The sequence below is a fragment of the Prunus mume genome, linkage group LG2 (genome assembly GCF_029339155.1).
Source record: "Prunus mume cultivar Tortuosa linkage group LG2, ASM2933915v1, whole genome shotgun sequence".
Taxonomy (NCBI): Eukaryota; Viridiplantae; Streptophyta; class Magnoliopsida; order Rosales; family Rosaceae; genus Prunus; species Prunus mume.
The window spans coordinates 24,836,054-24,851,192 of NC_142699.1; the positions used below are offsets into that span (position 1 = coordinate 24,836,054).

A 15,139-nucleotide genomic window follows, 5' to 3' on the forward strand; every position below is an offset into this window, starting at 1 on the left:
AGAATGGAAAAGAGAAATAACAAAATTGATTAAAAAGTATTAAAAAACAAAAGGGAGTGTGAGTGGGGAAATCAAATCCTTTTTTTTAAATGTCATAAAACAAATGTGATGGATTATCCTACGTCATCCTATGACGTCATGACGAATGCACTTCTTCATTTTTTAAGGTCAAATGGTCAGGTGGGGACCAAGTTCAAAAGAACTTCAACACATGGCATGATGCCCGTGCTAGTTCTATCACAACTTTACAAGATTCCTAAACTTCTCTTTTCCTTGTTTCTTTTTCTTTTATGATTGACACTGATCATATATATATTTTTTCTCTACTAGCTTCGTGGCGAAGATATCCAACATCTCTTTATCTAGATTAAAGTGGGTTTTTGTGAACTGGGTTCCAAAGCACATATGCTTTTCTTTAACACTGAATGCGGGTAAGCCAAGTGTGGGAGGTATTTTGTGGGGGAGAGAGAGAGGGGACAGAGAGAGAGAGAGAGAGAGAGAGAGAGAGTAACTGAGAGGAGATGATGGGAGCTAGAACAGACCGTATCACTGATATTGTGTTTTCTTGGTCGCTTGAAGACATTTTAAATGAAAATCTTTACAAGAAGCAGGTATTATTTCATCCAGTTTGTCAACGTTTTCTCATGAATAATGTTATCTGCAGGTTTACCTTACTTAGTCTGAACTTTTATTAGTACTGTTTCAGGTGCAAAAAATCCCTGAATCATTTGATTCGGTTCAGCATTATTTTTCTTCTTATTTATATCCTCTATTGGAAGAAACTCGAGCACAGGTGCATTCAAGTATGGAAACCATTGACAGAGCACCATCTGCTGAAGTTGTTGGTTGTGAAGAATGCAATCCTTATGGCCCTTACGGGGAAAATGTATATGATATCAAGGTTGATTGCTGGAGAAACAGGTTCAATGATCGTGGCAAGGAACCATACAAAACTTTGCCCGGGGATCTTTTCGTCTTAGCAGATGCCAAACCCGAAACGGTTTCTGATTTACAAAGGGTAGGGACAGGGAGGTCCTCTTGGGCTTTTGTTTCAGTCACAAATGTCCCAGAAAATGAGGACGAGGATGACATTGACAGTACTTCTCTTTATTTTAGAGTCAAGGCATCCAAAGATATCACTCATACATCACTATTTTTGGTTTTCCTGGTGAATTTAATTCCTAATAACAGAATATGGAAAGCGTTGCTCAAGTCTGGAAATCTGAAGATTATCAAGGAAGTTTTGTGCACCGATTCTGTGGTAAGACCTTAGGTTTCGTAACGCATTGCATTCACTAAAATGAGACCTATTACATGATGCATGATGTAATGTAATACTCACCACACATCATAGATCATACCCAAATATCAGTGTCTTTTCATAACTAAATATAATAATCTTTAAAGTTTAACAAGAAAAATGGCATTTTCTTTTCCTTCTTTATCTTTTGGATCAAAGTTTCTTTCCTGTGTTTATCTGTGACACTCCAGTTATGCAGTGACATATTTTCTCCCGTCAATTTATTCCCATGCCACATCAGTGTTATGATTCCATTGGGTTTTTCAAAAAGGAGGGGGTGGGGAGGGGGAATATCTGTTATTATACTTCAGAATTGACATTTATTTTTGGGGATGATTGCAAATCTTATGCTTGTTAACAGGCTCAGAAAAACAATTATCTCTGTTCTGAAACAAATGATGACATCCGGGATAAGTGGTTAGTTGAGAGTTCATCATCAGGATTGAATGAGTCCCAAACTGGGGCAGTTTTGGCCTGCCTTGAAATGCTGCGTTGGGATTCCAAGTCTACCGTGCAACTTATATGGGGTGCACCTGGGACAGGAAAAACTAAAACCACCGCGACGCTTCTTTTTACTCTGTTACGGATGAACTGTAGGACTCTAATTTGTGCCCCAACGAATGTTGCAATAACTGAAGTTGCTTCTTGTGTTCTAAAGATGGTAACTGAAGCAAAGTCCAATTCTTTGGGAGAAATTCTTCTATTTGGGAATAAGGAGCGACTCAAAGTTGGACCACACATTGAAGATATATATTTGAATTACCGTGTCAAAATGCTAGTTGAGTGCTTGGGGCCAGTGACTGGTTGGAGTATTTGCTTCGCTTCAATGATAGGTTTTCTTGAAGATTGTGTTTCTCATTACCATATTTTCTTGGAAAATGAGTTGAGCAATGAGAAAGAACATGAGGGTGATAGTGAAATGAAAGAGAAAGAATGCAGAACTGACACTCAAGTTATCAAAGGGAAGTGTAAATCATTTGTTGAATTTTTCAGAGATAGCTTTGTTTCTACTGCATTACCGCTAAGACGTTGCATTTCTACCTTCTGTACCCATATAGCCAAAAATTACTTTTTGGCACATACTTTCCAAAACATGATTTCGCTCATAGGATTATTTGATTCCATTGAATCATTATTGTTGCATGGTGATTTTGGTTCTGAAGCATTGGAACACCTTTGCTCTTGTTCAGAAGTTGAAGATGTGCCAGAGTCATTTGTAGATAACTCATTTCTGCTGTGCATGAAGAGAAAAGAATGCCTTTCAGTATTACGTACTCTACAGGATTCTCTTAGTGGACTTGACCTTCCAAATTTTAGGAATGGAGAAGCTCTAATGGAATTCTGTTTTCAAAGAGCTTCCTTAATTTTTTGCACTGCGTCGAGTTCGTATATGCTGCATAGATTGGCAATGGAGCCACTGACCATTGTTGTTATTGATGAAGCTGCACAATTGAAAGAGTGTGAATCAACAATACCCCTGCAACTTCCAGGTGTGAAGCATGCTGTTCTTGTTGGTGATGAATGTCAGTTACCAGCTACGGTGAACAGCAATGTACGTTGATAGTACTTGGTCATACATGTGTCTATATATTTATCCTTCATTTCTCTTATTGCAATTTTTCATTCCACTTCTTATTCCTTTGCACTTATACCTAACTTGTTTTCTTCCATAGGTTTCTGTTGAGGCTGGTTTTTCAAGAAGCTTGTTTGAGAGGTTGAGCTCAATGGGCCACTCAAAACACCTTCTGAATATGCAATACAGAATGCATCCCTCAATAAGTTTGTTCCCAAATACAAATTTCTATAACAACCAGATCCTAGACGCTCCAAATGTTAAAAAAAGAAGCCACGAGAAACACTATCTTCCAGGGTCAATGTATGGTCCCTTTTCTTTTATAAATGTAATTGATGGAAGAGAGGAGAAGGATGAGGATGGACGTAGTAGAAAGAATATGGTCGAGGTTGCTATTATTCTGAAAATACTGCGGAAGCTGTACAAAGGTATGCATGTATGTCTAGCTGCTGAGTCATGTTCATGTTCTCAATTGAATATTTTCAATGATTTTGATTTCCATGTGGTTTATTTTATATGCTTGTAAGGTTGATTGAACTGTAAGAAATGTTAAAATCTGTGTAATAATTTTTCTCACCATAAATTTTTTGGTACAGAATGGATTGTTTCAAAACAGAAACTCAGTATTGGGGTGGTATCACCGTATGCTGCTCAAGTAGTTGCAGTTCAGGACAAACTTCGACAGAGGTATGACAAGATTGATGGCTTTACTGTGAAGGTGAAGACGGTTGATGGGTTCCAGGGTGGGGAAGATGACATAATTATTGTGTCCACTGTACGATCTACTATTCATCAATCCATTGATTTTATATCAAAACCGCAACGAGTTAATGTCGCTCTTACAAGGGCTAGGTGTGGTTTTATGTTAACTTGTATGTTTTTGTATCATTGTTGATAAGTTTGGTGAAAATAACTACTCTTCCCTAATGACTTTAGGCATTGCCTTTGGATTCTGGGAAATGAAAGAACTCTATCTGATAGGGAATCTGTTTGGAAGGCCTTGGTCCTTGATGCCAAACGTCGTCAATGCTTCTTTAATGCTGATGAAGACAAGGATTTGGCCGGGGCCATATTAGAGGTGAAGAAAGAATTCGGCCAATTTGATGATTTGCTTAATCCTGACAGCATATTTTTTAGAAGTTCTAGATGGAAGGTAATCTGTAGATTTTTTCTCCCCTTAATTTCCAAGAAATCCCTGTTCTCAAACTTTTCAATATTTGTTCTGATATTGGACTTTCTATCAACTACATTCAAAACTTTTTTATATATTTCATTTTACAAATTTTGTTCTTCCCCCAATCCATTACTTTTAGGTACTTTTCAGTGATAACTTTCTGAAGTCATTCAAAAAGCTGAAGTCAATCCGTTTAAAGAAGTCTGTATTAAATCTTCTGCTGAAGCTTTCCACTGGTTGGAGACCTAAGAAGCCAAATGTAGGGACAATTTGTGGAAGCTATTCACATATCTTGAGGAAATATATGGTTGAAGGTCATTACATTGTTTGCACAACTGATATTGCAAAGGATGTGAAATACATTCAAATATTGAAGGTTTGGGACTTATTGCCTCTAGAGGATATTCCAAAATTGGTAAACCGTCTAGAGAGTATTTTGAAAAGATATACAGATGATTTTATCAACCGGTGCAAGGAGAAATGTCTTGAGAGGTATGTTGTTTTGCATTCTCGTATTTTGAAATTCTAAAGATACAAATAATTCATCATGTTTTGAAATTTTAAAGTAACTTTTACTTTTCATTGTCATTTGTGACCAGTGATTTGGAAGTTCCCAAGAGCTGGCCATCCTCTTTGGACATTGTACGATTCAAGGATCTTAGCATCACTGAAAACCAGAGTGATTTAGTCGGTGATAATGATTCTGACGGTAGAAGTTATGTTGAGAATTCACAGGTCAGCGAGAGCTTGTTGCTCATGAAATTTTACTCCTTGTCATCTGGTGTAGTAAACCACTTGCTGTCTGACCGTGAGGGTAGAGAGTTGGATCTTCCGTTCGAAGTCACTGACCAGGAAATGGAGATTATTCTTTATCGTAAAAGTAGCTTTATAGTTGGACGGTCAGGAACCGGGAAGACCACGGTTTTAACCATGAAATTGTTTCAGAATGAACAATGTTACCAATTGGCTGTGCAAGGATGCCTTAGTAGTCAAAATAGAATGGTTGAACAGAGTTCTTCAGCTACTAAGGGAAGAAATCTACACCAGCTTTTTGTGACCGTCAGTCCTAAACTGTGTTTTGCCATCAAGCAGCATGTTTTAAACTTAAAAAGGTACGTGGATTATTCAACAAAAAGATACTGCATTTTTATTTTCTTTTGTTTAGTTGCAGGGTATTCTATTGTGAATCATGATACAATATTATTCTTGAAGGATACATTAGGAATCTTTATTTCTGTTGCCCAGTTGAAATTTTCTTTCTTGTTCCACAAGTTGCTAACTTTCGTATATTCGCAGTTTTGCATGTGGTGGAAGTGATTCAACTGAAAAGAGTTTGATTGATATGGCTGATTTTGATGAGGAGGAAGCCCAATTCAAGGATATCAAGGATTCATTTCATGATATTCCTCCCAATTCTTACCCTCTTGTCATAACATTCCATAAGTTCTTGATGATGCTTGATGGAACACTGGGGAACTCATACTTTGAAAGATTCCTTGATGCAACAAAACTTACACACGGTCGATTGCAAAGTTCAAGATCAGTTGCTTTGCAGACCTTTATAAGGACAAAGGAGGTTAAGTATGAGAGATTCAGTTCATCTTACTGGCCCCATTTTAATATCCAGTTAACAAAGAAGCTCGATGCTTCAAGAGTCTTTATAGAGATAATATCTCATATTAAAGGTGGTTTGGGAGCCATGGATGCAGGTGATGGTAAACTCAATCGCGATGACTATGTTCAATTGTCAGAGGGCCGGGGTTCCAATTTAAGCAAGCAAAAGAGAGAAGAAATATACGATATATTTCAGGCTTATGAAAAAATGAAGATGGAAAATGGTGAATTTGATCTGGCTGATTTTGTAATTGATCTTCACCGTCGTCTCAGGCATGAAAAATATGGGGGTGATCAAATGGACTTTGTTTATATTGATGAGGTCCAAGATCTCACAATGAGTCAAATTGCTCTGTTTAAACATATGTGCATCAACAATATTGATGAGGGTTTTATTTTTTCTGGGGATACAGCACAAACAATTGCAAGGGGTATTGATTTTCGGTTCCAAGATATACGACATTTGTTCCACAAGAAGTTTGTGTTGGAAGCAAGAAGCAATAAGCTTGAAGAAAGAAAAGAAAAGGGACAAATTTCAAAAATGTTTCATTTGACTCAAAATTTCCGTACCCATGCTGGTATACTAAAGTTATCACAGAGCATTATTGAACTGATTTATCGTTTTTTTCCCCACTCTATTGATGTTTTAGACCCTGAAACCAGTCTTATTTATGGGGAAGCTCCAGTTTTGCTTGAATCTGGAGAAAATGAAAATGCAATCATAAAAATATTTGGAAATAGTGCAACTGGTACCGGAAACATAGTTGGCTTTGGTGCAGAGCAGGTTATTTTGGTGCGAGATGATGGTGCCAGGAAAGATGTTTCCATGTTTGTGGGGAAGCATGCTCTTGTCCTCACCATTGTGGAGTGCAAGGGCCTTGAGTTCCAGGTTTTTTTTTAAAGCCTTAGAGAATCTATTATCAGAGTAGCATGATCTGATATTTTCTCCTTTTCCCTTGCAAATTTTTTTCTGGCTTCACCTTAGAAAATGATGGTTTACTGCTGCTGCACAATATATTGAATATTTACTATCTTTTTTCGTAACATTCATGTCCCTTTTATAGGACGTACTCTTGTACAACTTTTTTGGATCATCACCACTGAAAAACCAATGGAGGGTCATATATGATTACATGAAGGAACGAGATTTACTTGACTCAACATTACCAAAGGGCTTTCCAAGTTTCAATGAAGCTAGGCACAACATCCTGTGCTCTGAATTGAAGCAATTATATGTTGCTGTTACTCGTACGAGACAGAGATTGTGGGTTTGTGAGAATGTAGAAGAGCTCTCCAAACCAATGTTTGACTATTGGAAGAAGAAATGTCTTGTACAAGTTAGGCAACTGGATGATTCACTCGCACAGGCAATGCAAGTTGCAAGCAGTCCAGAGGAGTGGAAATCACGGGGAATTAAGGTTTGCATAATTTTCTCCTTGTAACAACAATTAAGATGAATAGTGATGATGAAAAGGAGCGATAAACAATTGAAGTATTTGTTGCAGTATTGCTTAATTCATATTGTTCTTATTGTCATCATCATTATAATCCTTCTTTTCATTACAAGCATCATACTGTTACTTGCAGCTATATCATGAACATAACTATGAAATGGCCACAATGTGCTTTGAGAGAGGTGGTGATACATATTGGGAAAGAAGGTCTAAAGCTGCCGGCCTTAAAGCTATCGCTGACCGTATGCGAACTTCAAATCTTGAAGAGGCCAATTCCATTCTTAGGGAAGCTGCTGAAATATTTGATGCTATAGGCAAGGCAGATTCCGCTGCGAGATGCTTTTCTGATTTGGGCGAATATGAGAGAGCAGGTATGACTATTTAACATATCTTATCTTTAGCTCGTATTTCTTGTTTCAAGTACAAGATTTTATTTCACCATCATTTACAATCTTGCACCCCTGCCTGTAATGTTATGTACTTCCACTTATTGTTGAAACCTCTGGACTTTATTGGTGCAGCTAGGATTTATTTGGATAAATGTGGCGTGCCTGATCTGGAAAGAGCTGGGGAATGTTTTTCTCTAGCTGGATGCTATAAAGATGCTGCGGATGTGTATGCTAGGGGCAATTATTTCTTCGAGTGTCTCACTGTTTGTTCCAAAGGAAAACTGTTTCAAATGGGTTTACAATACATCAAGTATTGGAAACAGCATGCAATAGAGGACGGCGTTGTTGCCAGAAGAGGTGAAGGAATAGATAAAATTGAACAAGAATATCTGGAGAGCTGCGCATCCCACTATTATGAGTTGAAAGATAACAGATCCATGATGAACTTTGTTAAAGCATTTCATTCGATTGTTTTGATGCGGAACTTTTTGAAGAAGTTGGGTCTCCTTGATGAGCTTCTTTTGTTGGAAGAAGAATTTGGAAACTATCTTGAAGCTGCAGACATTGCGAAGCTGAAAGGCGATATTCTACTCGAAGCTGGTTTCCTTGGAAAGGCAGGCAAGTTCAAAGAAGCATCATTACACATTCTATTCTATGTGCTTGCAAACTCTCTTTGGTCACATGGCAGAAAGGGCTGGCCCATACAACAGTTTTCACAAAAGGAGGAGCATTTATCAAAAGCCAAGTCATTTGCTAAGAATGAAACAGAAAGCTTTTATGAGCTTGTTTGCACTGAGGTTGACATTTTGTTAAATGAGCAGAGTAACTTGGCCTTCATAAAAAATTATATGAATATTTGTCAGAGGCATAAGAGTACTAGAGGTGAATTATTATCTGCTCGAAAAATATTGGATGCTCATATTTCTTCAAGCGTCAATAAGTATGTGTGGGAAAAGGATTTGGTTGATGGGGATCTGATAATGTGTTCAGAAGGAAGAATATCTGAAAATCAGGTATCTATAGATTCATTGATATATTTCTGGATTTTTTGGAAGGATAAAATTGCTTTCATAATTGAATATCTCAGATGCCTTGAAAACCAAGATGCTAATGATTACAGAAGGTACGGAGAGCTTTGTTTGGATTACTTAGGAGTGTGGAGGTTGTATCATAATTTTACTCCAGTTTATGTCTTACTCATATCTGATGCTGATTGGGTTCGAGGTCTGGACAAAAGACATTTTAGAAATCATGGGAAGTTGGTCTCCATTAGTGTTCACCAGCTTGTCTCAGCTGCACATGGTTATTGGAGTTCAGAAATGCTCTCTGTTGGCATGAAAGTTTTGGAGAAGCTTGAAAATCTTTACAAGTTTCCAATAAAAAATGCTGATGATGCAGTGTTCTACCAAAGCAGGTGTCTTACCCATATTTGTGAGATCTCAGAATATCTTTTGCAATCAAATTGTTTGAAGCTAAGGAATCAAGATACCGAGAGATTGCAGAGATGTGTAAAGTTTTCTACTGATACTGTTGTTGCGAATATATTTCCTTTGGATTGGAGGAATTCATTGAGGGAGAATATGATTGCTCTTAGAAGAACTGATGCTTTAAAGAATGTGCTGAAACAAGTAATAGTTGAGCATACCCGCTCGAAGAAGGTGCTGTCTTTTGGGCAGATTGGAAGGCTTGCAATGGTTATTCTCGGGTCTGGTAAGCTGAATAATAGTGAACTATATGAGAAGCTTGTGGTAAAACTGGACTGCCACCCGGCATGGAAGGCTTTCATTGAGAATCTATGTGAGAATATTGGCCCTGGAAACACCAGTGAAGAACCGAGAGAGGTGTCTATAATGTTGAAGTTGTATGGAGCTTTAGTTGATACTTATAATGCGAACTGGAGGGTGGTTCGTGATTACATATCACCTGGTTGCTTTTTGTACCTTGTAGAGCGCCTTCTGATTTCGGCAACTTGCTTTCAGGGTTATGCTGTCACCACAAGCTCTTGCTTTGTTGAGTGGCTCATGTACCAGGAGGAAGATACCAACTTAAGTTCCATAGTTGGTGGTGATGTGCAACAATCTTTAATTGACATCCTTCATTTTGTGATTTATGTGGTTCAGGGGTGTCTTTTTAATAAGGCGGATATGGTTGAATGGATTAAAAAGACCGACGCAAATTGGAAGAACAATTATTCTCAACTCATATTGAGATTTGTTGTCGTATTATGCTTGGTTTATTTAAATTTTGACATGGGTCTAGATGAACTCTATGATTTGCTGGGAAGGGACTATATCACTGAGCAGCTGCCGTGGGAATTTTTTGACGCCCTTAAGAGTGGGAGGAGACACAAATCTCTTAACATAAATACGAGGCTGCTAGCTGCAGCTTTTCAGAAGATTGGTAATACTTTGGTAATTGCAAGTTTCGGGTCAGATTGTTCAAGGTTCTTATGTTCAGATGTCATCTTTGTTGACATGAAGGCCAACCATTCCAGGGATTACATTCTAAGAAAATTGTTTCCTAAACGGCCACCTGTCCTACAAGTTTCCCAAGCTACATCTGTTGAAGCAGGAGGTAATAATTCTTTCAGTCGTGTGCTTCATGCAACCAATTCCAATTATGAGGAAGGGAAGAGTTCTAAGATCCTGCCATCGAACTCTGGTGTGGTGGAACCTTTTGATCCTGGTGCTGTATCTGATAAGACGAGTGATGATGCCGCCGGGGGCAGAGACAGCCACAATACAAATGAGGAATGTTGCATATCCAAAGAGTCAAATCCAAAGTCTAAGCGAGCAGATGCTATGGCTTCTGGCAGTAATGAAATTGGAAACAAGGGGAAGAAAAAGGGCAAGAACAAGAAACCCAAGAAGAAAGGAGGCAAAAAGTAGCCATCACATGCTAATATATTATAATTATATATTTGCTATGTGAATGAATCTTGTTATGTATGAAATTGATGGTTTTTATGATGTACAGACAAATTATCTTGTCTTATGTATGAACTTGATGTTGTGATGTCATGTTAGTGATGATTCCTGGATGATGCATGGGCTTAAAGCGGAGCTATGTACAAATTAAGAAGTAAAATGATTGAAGTGAAAGATTTTGATTTGAATCTGTCTCAATTTGTATGACATTAGACATTTGTTTCTGAGAGATAATCTCAATTGTAATTTATTTATTTATTTATGAAGAAGGGGTGAAACCCCAAGAAAACAAACCAACTAAACTAAACTAATCATACGGAGCTTGTGAAAGGATTTGAATCTCTTCGATGCTTTTAATTGATAGACAATATAGGAAATATATACAGAGCCTTTACTTGGTGATTACAGAATGTATCTCCTATTCTAGGCAAGGAATAATGTCTTGATTACAAGGAGGATATATAGGAATAAATACTTGGTGATTACACAATGGTTCTCCTATTCTAGGTAAGGAATAATGTCTTGATTACAAGGAGGATATATATGAATAAATACATATAATTGGCAAGTAAGGCCCCGTTTGGGATTGCTTTTTTTGGCCAAAAACTTGCTTCACTTTAAAGTTAAGGAGTTTAAGGTGTTTGGTAAAAATAAAATATCCTGATTATTTTAAAAGCAGGGGCCTTTTGACTTTTAAAAGCAGAATGAATTTTTTAATTCCCAAAATACCATCATTCATTTTAAAAATGACACCACCTCTACTTCCACATCCAACTCCACCAATTGCATCACCACATTCACTACCTCCACAACCGCCACCGCCACCACCACCACCACATCCTCCTCCTCCTCATCCTCCACCACCACCTTCTCCACCTCCTCCACCACCACCTCCTCCATCTTCACCTCTACCTCCACCACTACCACAACCACCACCTCCTCCAAAACCTCCACATCCACCACCACCTCCACAACCAACACCACCACCACTACCACCATGCCACTACCACTACCACCACCACCTCCACAACTATGATCCCCACCACCACCACTACCACAACCACCAACTCCACCTTCATCACCACCACCTCCTCCACCTCCACCTCCACCTCCACCTCCACCACCACCACAACCACCACCTCTTCCAAAACCTCCACATCCACCACCACCTCCACCACCATGCCACTGCCACCACCACCATGCCACCCACCACCACCACCACCTCCACAATTGCGATCCCTACCACAACCCCTACCACAACCACCAACTCCACCTTCATCACCACCACCACCACCATGCTGCCACTGCCCATCACCACCACCACCACCTCCACAACTGCGATCCCCACCACCACCACTACCACAACCACCAACTCCACCTTCATCATCACCACCACCTCCACTCCATCACCACCACTACCACCACACGATTAGTACATAACACTTTCAACATCATGTCTATTTTAATCATTATTCACAGTTACAACAATTTTATATTAAAATTTACCAAACGGTTTTGACACTGCTTTTTATACTAACAACACTTTAAAAATATTGTTTACCAAACATGGAGTTGCTTTACTTTATAGCTAATTATTTTCAAAGCACAACATAAGCAATTTTTTTAAAAAGTGACAACAATCCCAAACTGGGCCTAAATCACATCATAATCAAATTAGGATTCACGTCCATTACAGCCCCGCAAACTAACGGGCCGGTGGAGCATAGGCAACTTGGACCAAAGTAAGGAGAACCGGGCAGGTGATAAGCCCTTAGTTAAAATGTCAGCAATCTAATCAACAATAGAACAATACGCAATGAGCAACTCATTCTACACCACCCTTTCACAAACAAAATGATAATCCACCTCCACAAGACGAGTGCGAGAGTGAAAGACCGGATTAGAAGCCAGAGAAAGAGCACTAATATTATCACACCAAAGCTTGGGACAAGGAGCTGAAAGATGAAGATCAATAAATAAAGCACGGAACCATGAGAGAGTGGTGACAGTGTAGACAAGCTGGCGGCATTTTGCCTTAGTACTGGAGCGAGAAACACCATGTTGCTTCTAAGAACTCTAGGAGATTAAGTTAGTATCCAAATAAACACAATAGCCACCAGTGGAGTGACGGTCATCATGATTCCCCGCATAATCGGCATCAGAGTACGCACTGAGAAAGAGAGTGGTAGGCGAATGGAATAACCCATGAGTGAGCAGTAGTGGGTTGATGCATAAATTGACACACCTGATTAACAACAAACGAAATATTCAGATGAGTGAGAGTTAAGTACTGAAGAGCCCCAACTGTACTACAACACTCAGTGGGATCAGGAAGAGGATCCCTATAGGAAATGCTAAGACGATGGCCACTAATAGTTGGGGTAGGCATAGGTTTAGCTTTATGAATGTTAATGTGCTTGAGAAGGTTGACGACATACTTGGTTTGGAAAAGAGAGAACCTAGATGGAGTACGAAGAAGCTCCATGCCTAAGAAATAGTGGGCGGGGACAAGATCCTTCATAGAGAACCAGTGGCCCAAATCAGAGATAAGGGTGGTGATGTGATGAGGATCGGAGCCAGTGACAAGAATATCGTCCATATAAATCAACAAATAAATGTGAATGGAGCCTTGAGTGTACACTAAGAGAGACGAATCAGACTTAGAAGCAATAAAACCCAAAGGAAATAGGTGAGAAGAGAAACGGTGGAACCAAGTGCGAGGGGCCTAGGTAAGACCATAAAGAGAGCGACGTAAGGGGCATACATGATCAGTATATGTGGGATCAACAAAGCCAACGGGCTGGTGCATATAAACCTCTTCATCAAGATAGCCATGCAAAAAAATATTTTGAACATCCAATTAACGAACATGCCAACTAAATTGCACAGAAAGAGCCAAGATAAAGCGAATAGTAGAATGATTAGCAACAAGACAAAAGGTTTCACCATAGTCAAGGCTCGGTTACTGATGAAAACCATTGGTCACAAAGCGAGCCTTATAATGCTGAATAGTGTCATCCGAATTCCACTTGAACCAAAAAACCCACTTGTTTGGCAACACATTCATGGCGGGGGTATGAGGAACTAAAGTCCAAGTCCTAAATAAGAGCATTAAACTCATCTGCCATGGTAAGACACCACTCGTTAAGCTTATTAGCCTGTGAAAAAGATGTAGGTTCAAAAGAATCATCAGTAGAAACCAATACATGATGCGCATATTTAGGATTAGGTTTATGAACACTAGCTTTAGCACGAGTAGCCATTAAATGAGTATTGGATACATTTACCAAAGAAGTATCAGAAGGAGGAGAAAATGTACTAGATGGAACATGGACGACATGTGAAAAGACAATTTTGGGGTGCAGGTTTATAGAATATGTTTGAGAAAAACAAGAAGGAGGAGGTGCAGACAGGTTGATTGGCGGCTGGCAGGGCGGGGGGAGAAGGTAGACTTAGGAGGACAGGGGACGACATAGGTGGTGAGCTAGGAGGAGGAGCGGACACGGAACTGGCGATGCAAAAGCTGGAGCTGGTTGAGAGGGCTGGGCCTAGGACGTTGGAGGAGTGAGGTTGGAGGAGACAGAGGTGAGGGAGGAAAAATTAGGACCATGGAGAAGTAGAGGCATGTTAGTTGAGGACGATGGAGAATTGTCCGGAGCAGGAGCAGCGGAGGCCTTGTGAAAAGGAAAAGAAAGTTCATCAAACAATGCATGACAAGATAAAAAGACACGGGTGAGAAGAAAGATCTAAACATCGATAATCTTGATGATTTAAAGAATAGCCTAAAAACACACACTTAGAAGACCAAAACTGCATTCTATTATAATTATATGAGTGTAAGTAAGGAAAACAAGCACATCCAAAAGTTTTTTAAAAAGAATAATTCCGGGCTTTGTGAAATAAGATTTCATAAGGTGATTTATGATGAAGTAACTTAGAAGGGAGACGATTAATTAGATAGACAACGGTATGCATAGCCTTAGTGCAATAGGAAGGAGGCATAGAGGCATGGGCCAAAAGAGTGAGCCCAGTATCGACGTTGGGACGGTGCTTGCATTTAGCTAAGCCATTTTGTTCAGGGTGATGGAGACAAGAGATATGGTGATGAATGCCATGATGACATAAAAAAATCATTAAATCCCACCCCATCAGATTGAAAAGCTTTAATTTTAGTACAGAACATATTTTCGACCAACACCTTGAATTTAACAAAATGAGAGAAAACTTCATATTTTAACTTCATTGGGTAAATCTAAGAATAACGGGAAAAATCATCCACAAAGAGAACATAATAAGATAAACCAGAAATTGATTTATTTGAAGAACTCCACACATCAGAGTGAATAAGTTCAAGCGGTGTAGTAGAAATAGAAAAAGACAAACTAAAGGATAACTTAACACTTTTACCTAATGGACATGAGTGGCAAAAAAAGGAACTAGATTGAGAGCCAGAAAATAGCAAATTATTAGAAAACAAAAATTGTAAAGTAGATGAAGCAGGATGACCAAGACGAGAGTCCCACACGGAGTGACCAACACGAACACCTAGTTAAGCAACATGATTAGGAAAAATTTGAAAGGACTCATTTGGTCAAAAGGAAAACGAACATAGGCTATTGCTATTCTTGCCCTAGAAAATAATCTTCCCCATCGCCAAATCTTGGATAAAATAGCAATCAAGGAAAAAGGTGAAGAGACAATTGTTGTA

The 15,139-nt window shown here is 39.0% G+C and overlaps 1 protein-coding gene across 2 annotated transcripts; it reads left to right on the top strand.

The window, feature by feature from the left end:
- The first annotated feature begins 323 nt into the window (after positions 1-323).
- Positions 324-10,619, top strand: LOC103343754 (uncharacterized). Of its 2 annotated transcripts, none has more exons than XM_089045956.1 (12): positions 324-611; positions 707-1,261; positions 1,662-2,852; positions 2,974-3,301; positions 3,470-3,725; positions 3,810-4,026; positions 4,187-4,539; positions 4,647-5,159; positions 5,344-6,550; positions 6,726-7,079; positions 7,249-7,486; positions 7,637-10,619. In XM_089045956.1, the coding sequence occupies exons 1-12, from the start codon at positions 522-524 to the stop codon at positions 10,390-10,392; spliced, it is 8,058 nt and encodes a 2,685-aa protein (XP_088902082.1). In that variant the 5' UTR covers positions 324-521; the 3' UTR covers positions 10,393-10,619. The 2 variants fall into 2 exon arrangements, with proteins under 2 accessions (XP_088902082.1, XP_088902083.1); XM_089045957.1 differs by having other exon boundaries at positions 325-611; positions 696-1,261.
- The last annotated feature ends 4,520 nt before the right edge of the window (positions 10,620-15,139 follow it).